This window comes from Pelodiscus sinensis, chromosome 32 (genome assembly GCF_052426305.1).
Source record: "Pelodiscus sinensis isolate ZL-2025 chromosome 32, ASM5242630v1, whole genome shotgun sequence".
NCBI lineage: Eukaryota > Metazoa > Chordata > Testudines > Trionychidae > Pelodiscus > Pelodiscus sinensis.
In genome coordinates this window covers 15,900,984-15,918,790 of record NC_143083.1, presented here as the reverse complement: position 1 = coordinate 15,918,790, position 17,807 = coordinate 15,900,984, and the positions used below count along the sequence as shown (strand labels likewise).

Sequence of the window (17,807 nt, the reverse complement as noted above, 5' to 3'; positions counted from 1 at the left end):
TGAACTACATTGCAAACCATTTAATGTGCATGCAAAGACAGACCAAGTCAGTGCAGGGCAGCCCAAAACTTACAACCTCTTTTTTCTTATTCTTTGAGGGATGCTGAGTTCCTGCACACGGACACTTGCTTCTGCATGCAGGGCAGCACCGGAGATCCTGTACGGGTTGTAGCCCTCAAAGATCTGCTTGCGGACCTTGGGTTGGGCGAGCTCCGAGAGCCTCGCCGACATGACGGCATTCCTGGCGCCCGTGGACACAGGCCACCGGATTGGTTTGTCCGGGAGGCAGGACGGGTGTTCCGTTTTCGGCCCTATGAGAACAGAGCAGAAGGGAAAGAAAAGGAATATGCTTCATGTTTTAATCTGAGGAAAATGTCTTGAGGTTTCTGTATTCCACGGGCTGTCGCTAGCCCCTTCCCTCTGAGGATCTCAAGGCATTTTACAAGCCTTTATTTGTTAAGCTCCACAGTGCCCCAGGGAGACAAGTGTGTTACCCCTAGTTTGTGGATGAGGGAAGGGTCCAAGGTCAGACACCATGGCTGAGCTTCATGCTAGAACCTGGATTGTCCAACGCTCCTGGTTCTGTGCTTTAACCACTAGACAATGCTCCTCATCACAGGACTAATCCTTAGCACCGCTATGGTACATTAGCGCTACAGACACTGATCCATCCTGAACTCTAGAGGTGGCATTTTCGAACCACCTGCTGCCGAGAGCTGTGGAGTGGAGAAGAGCTCTTTACCACCTGCTGAGAGAAAGCGAGGGCTCTGATTTGAATTCTGGGTTCGATCCCTGCCAGCTTATCGCCCAGTGACACAGGCAGCCCTTCCTCCATCTCTGCAGAGCCCAAGGAAGGCCAGAGAAGCTGTGCAGCCTTGGGGAGACACAATGCCCTTTATTTGGAAAGCTGGTTTCCCAAAACCCAGATGTTTCTCTACAAGAGATTTCTGTTGCTGCACAGCCCTGGGACGCAGCAGGGCCGATCTTGAGGCAAAAGGTCTGTGTCCAAAAGGAGGGGAATGTGGGCTCTTACGGGCTAAGTGTTCAGTCCTGGTGAGTTGTGCGATGCTCCGTGGAGGTGTGGACGAGGCGTCCATCTTGGCCAAGAAGTCCCGTTTCTTTGGTTTAGCCAGATGAATGGTTCGTTCTCGGGTCACAGCAGTCCTCGCTCCTTTGCTCACCTGAAACCCAAATGCTTAGGATCAGGTCAGTTTTGAATTCCTCCAGCTGCCCTGGTTGGAGATCAATTGAAGAAATGAAGCATTTTTTAATGGCTTTGAACTTCCCCCATGGCACATAGCGTGGTCATTTGGAATTGGATGTCTTCAGTGTGGGAAGATCTCAGATCAATGTGCTGCAGCAGTGCGGGTGCCCATCACTAGCACTACAGGAAAGTATCACCAAGCAGCATAAGGCCTATGACACACCCATGTGCAGTTCTGACTCTGTCTAGCAGAAAGCAGTGCTGCACACTCACACACACACACAAGCATCGTAGAGCAGTCTGGAGGTGCTACGCTGAGCCAATGACCTACTATGTGGGAGTGGGTAAGTAACTCACCCAAATGGGAACCTGGATAAAGAGAAACATAAAAACAAAAAAACCAGATGTTGCTTTAGCACCGACTTTTCCTGAGTAAAGAAAACAAATGGACAATTACCATGAGCTGCACACGTCCACAGTTCTAGTCACGCTGGGCAAACAGCAGCAGACGTCACGTGAATGCAGCCATTAGCCATGTATGTGCCGTGAAACTTTGCTACACGTGGATATGACGACATGCCAGCTGCTGCAAGCCCCTTTCCTTCCCACAAAATACGCCACCCTTTCAAAGCTGGGGGGAGTCAGCTGCAAAGGGACTTGCTCAGGTTTTCAAATGTGAAACAGAGATTGTTTTCTTGGGGTTTGTCTGCAAAGCACTCTGCATCCTGGGGGCCCTGTAGAAACAGTGACTTGTCTGCTATGCTCAGTGTGGCTGTTAACAGCTAATGTGCTCTTTGTTATTTGGCTCTATGGCCTAATTCTCTTCCGACAGGATATGAAGGGCCTGATTCTTCACTGGCTTGCACCTGCCAGTGCAGAGTGAGTGTGAAACGCTGCACCTAGCACAGCAGAACCTGGTCCAAGGCTGGGCTTTCTGGCTGCTATACAAATAATACCACACCAGAAAGGGGAGGTGATGTGGTCTTGAGGCTAACCTCTTGGGACTGAGAATCTGAAAATCTGGGTGCTTACCCTGGTTTTGCTGCACACTCGCTGTGTGACTTGGACAAATCCCATCATCACTCTGTACCTCAGTTTCCCCTCCCACCCTATTGTCTGTGAGCTTTTTGGAGCAGGGACTTTCACCATGTGTCTGTACAGCACCTAGTATAATCTCGGTTGGGGCCTCTAGGTGCTACTGTAAGTAATTACAAGCCTCAGAGGGGTCGCTGTATTAGTCTGTATCTGCAAAAACAACGAGGAGTCTTGTGGCACCTTAGAGATTTATTAGGTCATGAGCTTTCATGGGTAAAACCCACTTTGTCCGATGAGTTGGAGTGGAAGTTATGGAGGGAGGGGTATATCCACACCTGGACATTCAGACATAGATTTAAAAGTAGCCATCCTTCTACAAATAGCTGCCATTCATTTGCAAATTCAACATGATCAAATGAGGACTGAATAAGGACTTAGAATGGTTCTGTCACTACAAAGGCCATTTCCCCTCTCTTGGTATTCACACCTCCCCAGCAGCTGTTGGGCGTGAGCCACATCCACCCTGATTAAATTGGCCTCATTGACATTGGGCCTACACTTGCTACGTGACACCCTTCTTCTGTTATACCAGTACTTTATATATATATATCCCCCTGCTGCTGTAATTTCGGAAGTGGGTTTTACCCACAAAAGCTTATGCCCTATAAATGTTCATCTCTAAGGTGCCACAGGACTCCTTGTTGTTTTTGTCAGTAGTTAGTTTCACACCCACTTGGCACAGGTACAAATGAATGCACCAGGCAGGCAGCAGAAGTGAATCAAGGCCAAAATCATCAGTGGAAGAGGAGTTCCACCTGTGGCCCGCCCTGCCGCAGGAAAATGGAGACTGCAGAGTCTGATGGTTGAAACTGTAATGGCGAACGCAGGCAAACGAGTAAAAAGCCAGCACGCACCTGGGCACGCCTATGCGCACACACACAGATCAACATCCCTGTTGTCAATGAGGATGCTGTCAAATATGAAGAACCTTGCGGTCAGAGGGGTGACTGATTCACTGTGGCGAATACATACTGTGGTGTAGACAGGGCGGTCGATTTTCCAGGCACTGTTGACCAGTTTTGGACGTGCCAGCTCCTTCACCCTGGGGGAAGCCACAGTATGCTTGGAGGGGGCACTCACTGGCCATATTGGAATGGACCTGTGTTCAGCGAGGGAAGGAAGGGGGTGATTTAGTTAGGAATGCAGCCACCTCTGGAGTCGAGTGAGGTCACAATTTAACAGCACACAGCAACCCTAGACAGCTCCCTATGGCTGGACGGGAAGAAGAATGCTGTCTGTGACTGAAGCAACAGGAGGAATCTAAGTCCGTATCAGGCAAGGACTCTGAGGATCTAATACCCCGGCTGCATCTAGACTGGCAAGTTTTTCCGCAAAAGCAACTGCTTTTGCAGAAAAACTTGTCAGCTGTCTACACTGGCCGCTTGAATTGCCTCAAGAACACTGACGTCCTACTGTCTGAAATCAGCTTTTTGCGGAAATACTACGCTGCTCCCGTTCGGGCAAAAGTCCTTTTGCGCAAACGGGCCAGTGTAGACAGCTCAGATTTGTTTTGCGCAAAAAAGCCCCGATTGCGAAAATGGCGATCGGGGCTTTTTTGCGCAAAACCGTGTCTAGATGGGCACAGCAAAAAGTGCTTTTGTGGAAAAGCATCCGTGCCAATCTAGATGCTCTTTCCCGCAAATGCTTTTAACAGAAAACTTTTCCATTAAAAGCATTTGCGGAAAATCATGCCAGTCTAGACGCAGCCCCCATGTCTTGTGAACCCTGCTCCCCCAGGAGCGTTAGTGTGCCAAGCCGCAGTCCATTCCTCGTGTGCAGTACCTCCAGCAGCACACTCAGCAGCCCATGACTGCTTCTTCCAGACCACGGGCCTCTTTCCTGACTTCACACTCCCTCCCCACCATGCTGGAGGTCAGCGCCGCCACTCAGAAACCTGGGGAATCAGCATTTCTGGCAACATGGAGGCGTTTGCTCAAGCTCATCCATACCACTGCCAAACTGGCCAATCCTGCTTCACTTGCACCGTCTGACTGGCTCACAAGTCAAATGTGATCTGTGATCCATGCTTCCTGAGGGGATGTCGACTTGACAAAATTGTCACCTGGAGGGTACGTCTACACTGCACTGCGATTTCAGGGTACCAGATGTATCCCGAAAAGCTACCCCATGTCTTTTCAACACGTCCGCCATTGCGAAATAGTTCAGCACCCCGTAAACCTCGTCGCACGAGGGATGAGGGATGTCTCGAAGTAGTGTGTTATTTCAAAACTTGGTGCTGTGTAGAGGTGCCAAATTTCGAAATAGCCTATTTTGAAAAAGAATCGAAAGAAGATCTGCAATTTGCGTGTCTCACTTCGTGCTAAGGGTGCAGTGCAGATGCATCGTAAGTGATTTTGATGAAGAGCCATCCCAGTAGTTAAATTGCTTTGGCAAGGGTTAGGGTTAGGGTTAGCAATTGTTCTCCCCCCACTCCGTCAGTGGCCCTGTCTGATGTCCCCTCTGCTGCATGATTGCTGACCTCAGATCACGGGGCATTCTCACTACTTCCGCAGTGGATGGCTAAGCCTTCTTAAGTAGGGAATAACAAATAATTCATTAGGACGTTCCTGCAGCTGAATGTTAACAGTTTTCCAATTGGATCTCTGTGTAACACAGAATTCTTTCTAGTCAATTTCTCCCCCACCTGTTTTCTTCAAATCCTCGGTAGATCATTTTGGATCGAGAAAGTTCTTCCTGTCTTGGCGTTAAGACTGGGGAGGAAGAAAAGTAAACTGAGACCCACAGAGCTTTTTCTGAAGAACTCACATTGCGTTAGCTGTGTAACAGCCCATAAAAACCTGAATAGATGTTTTGCTGCGAGGCATTCTCTGCCTGGTCCGGCAGGAATTGGGGAGCAAAAGGGAGGAGGTTATTCATGACTCAGCTTTTACTTGCCTGTTTGCCAGCGGGACAGGACGGCATTCCCGACTGGATTCTGGAAGGTGCAGCGCTTGAGTGGGGGGGACATTGGGCAAAAGGAAGTTTGCTCCGCCCTAGCACTTGTCCATTGGGTTGATTCTGACCACATAAGAACATAAGAACGGCCAGACTGGGTCAAACCAACAGGCCAGTGTCCTGTCTGCCGACCGTGGCCAATGCCAGATGCCCCAGAGGGAGGGAATTCAACAGGGAATCCTCACGCGATCCCTCCCCTGTCACCCACCTCCAGACGAACAGAGGCCAGGGACATACCCCTGGAGCAGCAATGGGCAGCCTGGCCTCGTGAGTAAGTCGCATGAGCAGCCTCCTTCATCTCAGGGGGCCACAAGATTGTCATAACCAGGGCGGTCTCCCGGGATAGGGCGGTTCTGCAAGGGGTGCCTGCTGAAGGGGCCCCCCTCCCCCGCTGTCCTAGACTCACCATTGAACTGCGTTTAGGGCATGTGGAATTGTTGTTTAATTTCCCATCAGGCAGCAAAACACTCGACTTACCAGGGACGGTGAACCTGTGAGCCTTGGGTGGCGGTTTGTCTGTCCAGTACACTGAGACCCTGCAAGGACCATCCAACACAGCCAGGTTACTGGAGGCCCATTCGGCCCAGCTCAGGCATGCACAGGGGAGGGGAAGCAGGGGCACTTGCTAATCGTCAGGGCACAGCACTAGGCCAGCCCCAGGACCGCGGGGGGGGGGGCGGGGGGCGGAAGAACAAGCTTCCACCGGGCCTGGGGTGGGAAGGAAGCGTGAGCTCCTGCTGCGGGGGTAACGGAATGTGCCCCCCCTTGGGGTAAAAGTTCAATTCCTGTGCCCAGTCTCAGGCCAAGCTTCATCTACACCCCAATCTTGCTCCTGGGGGTGTCGCTGGCGATGGTCAAATGGGATCCCGCCTGACCTGCAGGCTACACACTCAGGCCAGGAGCCGGAGCAGCCCCAGCCACACCCCTCTTGCTAGGAGTTGGCTTGACCAGAGCCATGGGGGTGTTTGCCCCACCCAGCCAGCTGCATGGACACAGCCCCTTTGACAATCCTTCCTAGGACTTACCTGGGCACTTTGCCTCCCTGTGTCTCCAAGCACTAGAGGTGGGTGAGCACAATTATCTCTGCTTTGCAGCGGGGAAACTGAGGGTCTGTTGTTAGCTCCGATACAGCCCCTAGCAGCCCTCATGCCCACATCGCTACCTGGGCAGAGTCCAGATTTGCCTTCCCTTGGGCTGGTAACACCCCGTTAGAGCTAGCAGCACTCGGGCGCTGGTAAGTCCTCCAGAGCCGTCCCCCAATTCCATTGTGTGTCCAGCAGGACAGATAGTTTCCCACAATTCACTGGGATTCACCGAGCGGCTCCTTTAGGGCAGCACAGAGAACCATGGGCTGTCCCGCCAAGGGCCTAGCAGCCCCCATGGGGAGCCCAGCACCCGTAACAGGCAGAGGAAGGGAGTTACAGATGGAGAAGCCAGGGCGAGCACCCAGGGCGCCGCAGTGCCAGCAGACAGCACTGCCAATCCACCCCTTGCCGGATGGCAGCGGCAGCCTGAGAGACAGCCCCCCTGCAGCGGCCAGAGGCGCCGTAAGTCAGGCTCGGAAGGCTGGGCTTCTAGTTACGGGGCTCAGGAACTGTGGGTTCCTCTCTGTCACGGACTCTTTGGGTCACCGGCTCTGAGCATCGGGGCTGCGTTTGCTCCCCCACCCCACGGCTGAGAGCGGCTCTTTCTTCGCAGCTTTGGGCTCTTGGCACCCACATCAGGCCACACCCAGAAAAACCACCTAGCGGGCTGCTAAACTCTGGCCTTGAGAGGCTGGCAAGCTGGGAATCTTAGGAGTCCAAAGGAGTCTGGATGCCAGCTGTGTCGAGCCCCAGGGCAGCCACCTCACTGCCCTGTGCTACAGTCGCCCCTCCCAAAATGAGCGGCTATGGACATGCCCAGCACTATTACTTCATGCAAAGAGTAACAGACACGGAGGACAAGCTGGCAATGGAAACAAGATGCAACACGAAACCGAGAGTCGCCTAAAATCACATTTTGATCTCCCCCGCACCGGACTGAAACCAGAGTCAGTCCACTCAGCCAAAGGGGTGACCCCAGACTGACACCGGCGTACAGGAAAGCAGACTGATGCCGAGGTTTGTGTCTGGGCAAAGCAGTGAGAAAGGAAGGCGCCGGACTGAAACCACCCGTCACGTCAGGAACCCGGCAGAACTGCGCTCACTTGTTGCAGATGATCTGTTGATTGACTTTTGGCCGGGCGAGATAACTGATGCGTCTCTCCCTGGAGCTGTCCCATGCTTGAGCATGAGTTACCATAGCAATCAGCTGCTTGGGAAACGCGCCTGAGCTCAGGCCCCTTCCAGATGATGTGAGCTGCTTCCGGACGCCCGCTTCGTGTTACTGCATATCTGAGGGGAGGATGAAGAAGCTTTTGCGTCCAAGAGAACCACTTGGTGACTAACACGCCAGAGGGGTTTGCAGGGAGACCCAGGACAAAAGGCGCTGTGCTGCTACCCTCAGTCGCCTTATGCAGCCCCATAGGGAACATGCTGGTCAATCAGAGGGTGACAGAATCAATACTAGGAAATGTCTTTTCCTCGTCTGTGTGTACAGCCCCTAGCACAATACAGCTTTGACCCATGACAGGACTCACTAGAAATCCAACCCGCGTCAGCTGTGGACTAAATACGATAATCTGGATTACCTAGATCAGATCATGATTATATTTATTACACTGTGTAACGGGATTCATGGTCGTCTCCTTTGCCCTCCAGCATAACAGAAAACATTCTCAAAACGATTCCTAGGGCAGAGCTGTTAAACACCCACCTGTTTATTTATTATTAGTAATAATAATAATATAATAATAATAATAATAATAAACAACCTGCCTATTTTGGGGTGCATGTGTTTGTGCAGCAGCTAGCACAACAGGGCCCCAATATCTCGTGGCGATCCCTACGGGCCTGCACGACAAGGAGGATGATGAGGATGGTCGGGGGGTCTGTTACTGAGCGCGGCTTTCACTGAAATCAACAGTGATTGTTCGTGTTTAAAGTCCACAGATTGGGACCCGTTATTTGTTAATCTTCGCAGCGGACGCCGTAATTACCTAGCCCTTGTCCCAAGGCCGAACATTTTCCTATCAGACTAATACAGATTAAAAGGGCTAAATTACACAAGATTAAAACCACAATTATGGGCTTTGTTGGTAACACACGTTGTCAATTTCAGGCCTCTGGAGCTGAGACAGGGAGTCTTTCACCTGCAAACGACCAGAGGGGAAGCCTTGAAATGCTGCCCTAAAATCAGTCCCAGACCCAGGGAGGCTGCGCGCTACGGTAACCAGCAGGGAACTCGGAGAGCAGAGATGAGAACCTGTCCCACTTGGATAATGGCTAAATTCCCACTGACCTCAATGGGGCCTGGGTTTCACCCCACGTGGCTTCCCCCCTTCCCTCACGGTTGAGTGGGGTTCCTTTCCCACACATCTGCTCCCCCAATCTCTGGGAAGCCAGAGAGGTACAAGTCCCACAAACTCTCCCACACCCCTTGCTCTGACTTCTCCCCTGGCCCTGCCTGGCCACTCTCCCTTCCACTGGACTCATGGGCTGCTCCCCCCCGTACCTGGCCTGCTCTCCTCATGGCCTTCCTCCTCTATGGAACACAGCGATGCAGACAGGCGGTTGCCATGGCAAGGGGGGTTGCACCTTCCGTAGCCAGGGGAACCCCAGGCTGAGTGCCTAGTGGTCTGGGGATTAGAATTTGAGACTGGCTCTGCCACTGTCCTCCTAGAAAACCTTGGGCAAGTCACTTAGGTGCCTTGTGTTTTCTCTCCCACCCTTTGGAGATCTGTGGGATGGGTGCTGTCCCTTCCTGTGTCCAGCCAGCACCCAGCACAGCAGGCCCCCCTTAGGAAAAGGCCACCTCTGCCTGGCAAGCCCGTGGGCTAAGCAACACTGCTCTTCCTGAAGAGGAATCCCCAGGGAAATCAGCAACGTAGGGTTAGCCCATGGAGAAGGGGCTGGTGAGCCCGGCACCTCAGCACCGTGTTCAGTTCCCGGATCCGGCCAGCCCCTGGGAGCAGCTCAGGGAGCTGTTCCTTCCCCTGGTGCTGAAGTCCCACCCTGTGTGCGAAGGAGGCGGGGAAACTTGGAACCCCTCTGGAGGCTGCAGGACCCTGTGCTGCTGCCTCGTGATCCAGCAGCTGGTCTCTGTGTTCAGGCCTCCCCCGGCCCCTTGTCCTATGTGAATAAATGCCCCCGCTGGGGTGAGATGCGCAAACTGTGGGTCAGGACCTGTGGGGTCAGGAGGGCTGATCCAGACTCCCTGGGGCTCAGGCCTTTAGCCCCCGGTGGCGAGGCTCAGGGGGCCATGGAGTATGTTTGGTGTCGGAAGGGGTCACGCTGCAGTGAAGCGTGAGAGCCTCCGGCCTACACTAGAATGGCTGCAGCTCCGCTGTGGCGGGGACCCTCGCCACCACCCCAGACGTTTGTGTCTCTGCAGTTAGCTGGAAGGACAGACAAGTTCTCTGCGTTCAGCCTCCCTACACCTCTGTGGGGGTGAACTTTTCACACCCCGGGCAGCTGTCCTGGGTGTACCCACGTTTTAGGGGTAGACCGAGCCTGGTGCGTGTGGGGGAATGAGATTGAGGCGGGATCTGTCTCTCCACAGCTGGGCCACATCCCCAACAGCCAGGGCCAATCAAGGATGAAGGGGGCATCCTACGGACACTGGCTCTCCCCAGCAGTCACCGGAGGTGAGGGGCAGACCCACTGGGCTGTGTTTGGATAGCCCCTTGCTCAGTTGGGCCTTGCTCCATGACACACAACAATAAAAGTCACAAATCTCTGTCCAGGCTTTGAACATCACTGGACACTGTTCTGTAAATCCAGCATTATCCATCCATTAGAAACCACCCAACTTCCAGGGGGCTCTCAGCTGCCCCGCCTCGCCGTGTGCAGCCTGCAGAACAGAGTGCTGGGCAGGTTCTCAGGAGATCACAGAATCATAGAATAATAGGACTGGAAGGGACCTCGAGAGGTCATCGAGTCCAGCCCCCCGCCCTCAAGGCAGGACCAAGCTCCACCTACACCATCCCTGACAGATGTCTATCTAACCTGTTCTTAAATATCTCCAGAGAGGGAGATTCCACCACCTCCCTTGGCAATTTATTCCAATATTTGACCACCCTGACAGTTAGGAATTTTTTCCTAATGTCCAATCTAAACCTCCCCTGCTGCACTTTAAGCCCATTACTCCTTGTCCTGTCCTCAGAAACCAAGAGGAACAAATTTTCTCCTTCCTCCTTGTGACACCTTTTAGATATTTGAAAACCGCTATCATGTCCCCCCTTAATCTACTTTTTTCCAAACTAAACAAGCCCAGTTCATGAAGCCTGGCTTCATAGGTCATGTTCTCTAAACCTTTAATCATTCTTGTCGCTCTTCTCTGTACCCTTTCCAATTTCTCCACATCTTTCTTGAAATGTGGCGCCCAGAACTGGACACAGTACTCCAGCTGAGGCCTAACTAGTGCAGAGTAGAGCGGCAGAATGACTTCACGAGTTTTGCTTACAACACACCTGTTGATACAACCTAGAATCATATTTGCTTTTTTTGCAACAGCATCACACTGTTGACTCATATTCAGCTTGTGGTCCACTATGACCCCTAGATCCCTTTCCGCCATGCTCCTTCCTAGACAGTCGCTTCCCATCTTGTATGTATGGAACTGATTGTTCCTTCCTAAGTGGAGCACTTTGCATTTCTCTTTATTAAACCTCATCCTGTTTACCTCTGACCATTTCTCTAACTTGCTACAGTCATTTTGAATTATGTCCCTATCCTCCAAAGAAGTTGCAACCCCACCCAGTTTGGTATCATCTGCAAACTTAATAAGCGTACTCTCTATCCCAATATCTACATCATTGATGAAGATATTGAACAGTACGGGTCCCAAAACAGACCCTTGAGGAACTCCACTTGTTATCCCTTTCCAGCAGGATTTAGAACCGTTAACAACAACTCTCTGACTACGGTTATCCAGCCAATTATGCACCCACCTTATCGTGGCCCTATCTAAGTTATATTTGCCTAGTTTATCAATAAGAATATCATGCAAGACCGTATCAAATGCCTTACTAAAGTCTAGGTATATGACATCCACTGCTTCTCCCTTATCCACAAGGCTCGTTATCCTATCAAAGAAAGCTATCAGATTAGTTTGGCATGACTTGTTCTTCACAAACCCATGCTGGCTATTCCCTATCACTTTATTACCTTCCAAGTGTTTGCATATGATTTCCTTAATTACCTGCTCCATTATCTTCCCTGGGACAGACGTTAAACTGACTGGTCTGTAGTTTCCTGGGTTGTTCTTATTCCCCTTTTTATAGATGGGCACAATATTTGCCCTTTTCCAGTCTTCTGGAATCAACCCTGTCTGCCATGATTTTTCAAAGATCATAGCTAAAGGCTCAGATACCTCCTCTATCAGCTCCTTGAGTATCCTGGGATGCATTTCATCAGGACCTGGTGACTTGCTGACATCTAACTTTCCTGTGGGTTGTGATCTTGGCTGTCCCTTGTGTGCACATCAAATGGCTTCTTTTCCAGCAGGCAAGTGAAGCCCCGGCTCTCTGGGAGGATAAGGAAGCAAACCCCCAATTAGCTAAAATGACGAGGAGTCCTGGGGCACCACAAAGACTAACTCACTTATCAGGGCAGCAGCTTGTGTGGGTAAAACCAGCGTCGTCAGATGCAGCGAGCTGGCCCTTTGGTGTAGCGCGATGTTCCGGGCACGGACCCTGGGCGAGTCCCCAGGCGTTATGCTCTCCTCAAGCAGCAATTCAGAGCAGAATCCGTTTCCTTCCGCCCCTGACCTGAACTCCCCTGAGCACTGGGGGCCGAAAGCTGGGGATGCGCCATGTGAGCCTGCACCGCGCTTGGAGCCTGCTGTGCCTCTCCTCTCACTTGTCAGCGGGGGAGAGAGGTAGCTGGCACGTGCCCGGGTGGGCCGGCAGCAGCCCATAGGCACGGTGGCAGCCCCACACCACAGGGCCACGCCTCGGGGCCAGAGAACGCGCTGCACTTCTCGTGCTGGCCACTCGTTTTCAAACCCCAGAAGCGAGGCCCGAGGCTTGAAACGAGCCAGCCAGGGAGAGTGGGGGAAGGGCCCTTCGCTCTTGATTGGCTGCCCCTGCCGCTCCCATGATGGGCTCTCACTCAACTCTGCCAATGCACCTCCAGCTCGACCGCCAGGCCCTGGATGCCCCGCGAAGCTGCCCAAGCCAGCAAGATCCTGTGGTGCTTGTGCCTTGGCATGGCTCTGGCCTGAAGCCAGGCCCCCAACCGCCCTGCCCTTTCAAGCCTGGGTCCATGCCAAGCATCACCTTAAGCCTCCATGCAGGAAAGGCCATTTTAACCCCACCGATCCCCTTCTGTCATGGCATGAGACGCTCCATTGCATGACGACCTAGCAAAGTCCTTCCCTGACTTCTCCCCAAACTTTGCCAACACTCCTCCCCCCACGGCCGCCTCTGAATGACTCACTGGAGCCGAGGGCTAATCAGGAAATTGATTTAATATTCAGAGGTTGATCTGTAATAAGCAAAGGACACTCTCCCCTCCCTCCACCCTCTTTCCCCACACACAGCGCAGGCCAGGTAATTAAAAGCAGGCTGGGATTCATTCCCGCCGGGGTGACTGATGCATATGCTAATGAGCAGAGAGGAACGCCTAGTAATTTTCTCCCAGACTTTGAGTCTCTGTGTCCATCCCCCACATCCACCTCTCTCTTTGCCTAATCCCCATAAAGGCAGGCAGGGCTGAGGCGTGGTTTTAATTTGCAAGGCAAAGAGAGCTCCCATTATTTCTTTATATTAATCACCCTGGCTGGCCTGACGGTGCCTTTAATCAAAGGGGAGAGGTGCTCTTTGATGTGGATTGGAGTCTTCCCCTCACTCCGATGGGGGCTGGAATAAAGCAGAAGCAGAGACTGAAGAACCACTTGTCGCTTTGCCCCTTTGCTTAGTCCTGCACCCCCCTGGTAACTTCTAGGCTACGTCTACACTGCAGGCTTCGTGCACAAGAACAGCCGTTCTTGCACAAAAACTCGCAGAGTGTCCACACTGCACACACGCTCTTGCGCAAGTAAATTTGCAGTAAGGCATTGGAACAGAGGGCTTCTTGCGCAAGGCTGTGTCTACATTGGCGTGATCATGCGCCAAAGCAGCCGCTTTCGCGCAAAAACAAGCCGCCTGTCTACACTGGCCACAAGTTCTTGTGCCAGAACACTGACGTTCTAATGTGTGAAATCGGGGCTTCTTGCGCAAGGACTATGATGCTCCCGCTCAGGAATAAGCCCTTTTGCGCAACTGTTCTCGCGCAAGAGGCCAGTGTAGACAGGCAACATGAATTTCTTGCACATGAAAGCCTGATGGCTAAAATGACCCTTGGAGCTTTCTTGCACAAGAGAGCGTCTACACTGGCACGGATGCTCTTGCGCAAAGGCACATGCCAGTGTAGACGCTCTCTTGCGCAAATACTTTAACGCAAAAACTCTTGCATTAGGGAGTATTTGCGCAAGCTCATGCCAGTGTAGACACAGCTCAGCTGTTCCCCAACCCGGTCTAGTACCTGCCACCAGGGCCAACTGCAGCCTTAATCTCAGCTCTCATTGCAGGGTCCAGCCACAGCCCTGCCAGGCCACACAGCACTGGTGACGAGACACCGTGCAAGGGAGAAGGGGGGACCCAGGTCTGCCCCCTACTCTGGGTCCCGATCCAGGGACCCTCTGGCAGCAGCTTTGTCCTGCCCCCTCTACTCCCCTTCCCTGCCTCTTGCTCCCCGGGCCACTTCCCCTGCACCTAGTAGCAAGGCCACAGCCTGGCAGGGATCAGGCAGGAGCCTCCCTCGCTAGCCCCCTGAGCCCGGCTCTCCCAAAGGGTGTCTCTGGAACCAGCCCTGCACCCTCCCTGCTCAGAGCCAAACTGCCTCCTGGCTGGTGGGCAGCTCTTTTTATACTAGGCTGCCCCAGCAAGCTGCACTCTGATTGGCTCCTCAAAAGCCTCTCCTTGATTGGCCAGGGCTCAGCAAAGGCTCCCTCCAGCCTGCATTAACCCCTTCCAGCCAGTGTGGGGCAGCTGCCCCTCCACAGGGATTCTCTCCCCCCCCCCCCCCAGCAGCATAAACCAGCAACTAGGGAGCCAGAGTCTCCGGGTCTGTCTGCCCCACAGCCACAGCAAAGAACCCCCCTGATGTCCTGCCTTTCCTCCTGCAAGAGACGCCTCGGCAGGGGCCGTGCTGGAGGGAGGGACGCAGGGAGAGAGGAGGATACGGCTGCAACCAAAGGGCCGAATCCGAGCACGGAGCTGGCCTGCTGCGAAGCCAAGAGGCTCAGGCCCGTGGCGAAGTGGGTCTCCTCGCGGGGCCAGGCAGATTCGGGAGTGCTCAGCACCCAGCACCCCCGCCATTGGGAACTGGGAGGCGCCGGCCCCTGTCGGCATTTGGGGCCCGTTTTTACTGCCCAGCCAGCCACGCGGTAAAGGAGCCACTGGGCTTGACTGAGGCTGGTTTTACGACGGATCTGGGGCCTGCAGCCACCTGCCTGCTGCCTGCGCATGGACGTGTCCCCTCTCGCTGGTGTTCATGTTCCCTCTATGTCTGTCCCATTGCCAGGCTAAGCCCAATCCCCCCAGCAGAGCCCTATGGCTCGTCCCCGGAGGAGCTCCTGGGAGGGGCTGACACAGATGGGAGGGGCATGACCCCCTTTCTGGGCATGCCAGCCATTGAGGTAACTCAGCTGCCTGTAAGGTCCTGGAGCGTCCCCAGGAATGCCAGGGAAGTGGGAAGTGCTGGCAGGAAGCTAGGAGAGCCAGTGGGCTGCTGGCTGTGTGACCAGAGCAGAGCTGAGCCAGGAACCCAGGCATGGAGAACTCAGCAAGGTCCCTGCTGGGGAAGGACTAGCGCCTGGGCCCACAGAGACGGGAGTAGAGCAGGGAATGGCGAGTCAGACACGATGGGATTATTTTCCCGTTTGTTGGGCTGGTCTGTGCAGCGCCCAATGCTCCCCCTCACATTGTAACGCGTAAACCGAATTCCCAGGGAGCAATTCTCTGTCTTACCCGTTCTGGTTTTCAGTTGCTCTGTAACACCCAGCAACCAAGTCGTGTTTTACCAAGTGGGGTTTGTTTTGTGCGTAAATCAGCTCTTAAGACCGTGGCCTCACTCCTGTGTCCTGGAAGGCAGGCGGCTGTGTGTGCGCGCGCCTAAAACTGCAACATCAGCAGGTACAAGAATGGCGGGGGGGGGTCGAGTTCTGGGTTAAAGCGCTTGGGAGGAACCCAGAGGAGGAAACTCCCGAGGGCGTCTTCCTGGGGCCGCAAGGGGTGTTTGCCTTGGAGAGGTGGCAGCGGCACCAAGGCCAGGGAATCTGTAACCTGGGGGAATTTTAAACAGATGCCTTTAGTGGGCCCCCTCCCTGTGCACTCGAAGAGCCGGAGTGGGGAGCAGCCTGGATGGGGCGGGAGGCAACGAGTGCAGTGGGGAATGAACACTGAACCTGAGGAGGTGGAGGGCATGTGGACTGGGCAGTGGCTTACAGGCAAGGTTGCGGTCTTCCTCAGGAGCAGTGCCACAGGGCAACAAGAATGACCGGGGGGATCGGTGGCGCTCCGTTCACATCGGCGGTGGCAGCTGACGTCAGCTGAAGCACTGGCCGAGGCAGGCTACAAGAGGAGGCAAAGTGCCAAGCCAGGGGTCTTGTGGAGGAGCATGGTTCGTGCTGCCCCCTGGCAGGGCCGTGCTGAGCTGGCTGGGGGCCTGCCTGGCAACCTGCGGGCGCGGGACTGCGTGGGGGCAGTGGCTAAGGGGCACGGTGGGGGAAGGCCCTGCCCAGCTTGGCCAAAGACAGGAGGGTTTGTCCATGGTCACCCTGGGCGTGTCCAGGATCTCTTCTCGGGGACGGAGCTCTGCCCTTCAGATGCCAGCGCAGCCAAGGACGGCGAAGGGAGGGGCGGGCGGTCCGTGCCACGTGAAGGGTAATTTTCCTAAGAGGGAGGCAGCTCCTGGCAGCTCCTTAATGAAGGGGCGGGCGGCCTGTCGGAATTAACCTGACGGATGGGGGCCGAGCGGGTATAAAGGGGGGCAGCCCCCATGGGCTGTCAGGGAGCCAGACTGTTCGGGGAAGGGAGAAGACGGGGGAAGGAGCCAGGAGGAGCCAGAGAAAGTGAAGGACAAGAGGGACGGGGGCCCAAGGCAGGAGAAGCAGAGGGGGGAAGAAAAGGGAGAGCAGGTGAGAGAGGGAAGGGAAGAGCGGAAGAGAGCAGGACGGGCTGGAGGCAGGAGGGGCGAGTGCAGGGAGCCGGCCCATGGAAGAGGGGCCGGCGCGAGCCCACCCCACTGGGGAGGAGGAGCGGCAGGAAGGACAGAGGGGCTGCGTGCCAGGCTGTGGCAAAGGTTCCCAGGGTAAGCGAGCCTGATAACGACCCTGTGGGCGCTGAGGGGAGGGGCTGGGAAGGGGGCTCCCTCTGGGACAGAGCAGCGATTGCATTTGGCCCCAGACCCCCCCACCTTTGGGAAGCGGCAAGACCAGAGAGGGGCCGATCTGGTCCCCCCTGCACCCCACAGGGCCGGTACCCGCAGCGCCAGCTCGCCACGCTGCCGAGACAGGGAGAGGAAGCGGCTCCGTCCCTGAGACTCCTGGGGCATCACTGCGTCCGTCAGCACCAGGCACGTGCTGCGGGGACGCCTGCCCGCTAGGAACCGCGCTGAGGCCCAGCAAACTCACGGCTGGGAAAGGTTTCTGGTGACGGCCGAGCTGGGCTGGATTCAGCCAGCGGCTTCGTCTCCGGCCTGGCTCCCTGCCGACCCTTCCGGCCAGGTTCGGAGGGGCCGCTCCACACCTCCCTGCGCAGCCCCGTGCTGGTGAGGGGCTGGTGCTGAGCCCGGGAGCGCGGCAGACGCCGGCCGTGGGGCGGGGAGTTGCTGATGCCAGTGCCGGGGCTCCGTCTCCCTCCGTGTCTGGGCAGCGCCTGGCACAAGGGGGGTCCTGCTCGCTGCCAGACCGGTCGGCGCCCTGGATCTACTGGGCACGGCCGCTAAGCAGACTCTGCTGCCCCGTCTCCCAGGCCCCGGGCCAGCGTGCGCTGGCTGCGGGGGGCAGATCAGAGGCCCCGTCCTCCTCCGCGTGGCGCCTGATACCGAGTGGCACGTGGGCTGCCTGCGGTGCAGCTGCTGCCGGCTCAGCCTGGCCCACAGCCCCACCTGCTTCCTGCGCAACAGCAGCGTGTACTGCAGAGCCGACTATCTCCGGTAAGGGACCAGCGCCGGACCCGCCGCTGGCTCGTTTGCCCCTCCGGAGCAGCCACTGGGGGGCGACAAAGAGCCCAAGCAGGCACAGGGGGGTCGTGGCTGGCTGGGCTGCCCCAGGGCTACGCCTCTGCCTTTCCACCCGGGGGGGCTCAGCGTGACCCAGGGCCTTCTCGGCCTCACCGCGGTGCCACGGGCCAGTGGCTCCCACGCTGCGGCCCCAGCACAGCCAGGTGGCCGCCTGTGGCACGTGCCGAGGGGCGGCTGTGTCGGTG

At 55.2% G+C, this 17,807-nt stretch overlaps 1 protein-coding gene across 2 annotated transcripts; it reads right to left on the bottom strand.

Moving 5' to 3' along the window:
- Positions 1–8,920, bottom strand: SPMAP2 (sperm microtubule associated protein 2). 2 transcript variants are annotated; one of them, XM_089775004.1, is made up of 7 exons: positions 8,849–8,920; positions 7,443–7,629; positions 5,732–5,790; positions 4,944–5,010; positions 3,272–3,398; positions 1,034–1,181; positions 1–311 (listed from the first exon to the last, which is right to left on the bottom strand). In XM_089775004.1, exons 2-7 carry the CDS (start codon positions 7,535–7,537, stop codon positions 70–72), a joined length of 738 nt encoding a protein of 245 aa, XP_089631130.1. In that variant the 5' UTR covers positions 7,538–7,629; positions 8,849–8,920; the 3' UTR covers positions 1–69. The 2 variants fall into 2 exon arrangements, with proteins under 2 accessions (XP_089631130.1, XP_089631131.1); XM_089775005.1 differs by lacking the exons at positions 5,732–5,790; positions 8,849–8,920 and having other exon boundaries at positions 7,443–7,582.
- Between the last annotated feature and the right edge of the window lie 8,887 nt (positions 8,921–17,807).

Coding starts and splice junctions, on each gene's coding strand:
- SPMAP2 (XM_089775004.1), bottom strand. CDS start 7,537: ATGGTAACTCATGCTCAAGCATGGGACAGCTCCAGGGAGAGACGCATC. Junction 1,182..3,271: donor ACCGCCCTGTCTACACCACA/GTATGTATTCGC, acceptor TTTGGGTTTCAG/GTGAGCAAAGGAGCGAGGAC. Junction 312..1,033: donor CAGGACTGAACACTTAGCCC/GTAAGAGCCCAC, acceptor CTGTTCTCATAG/GGCCGAAAACGGAACACCCG.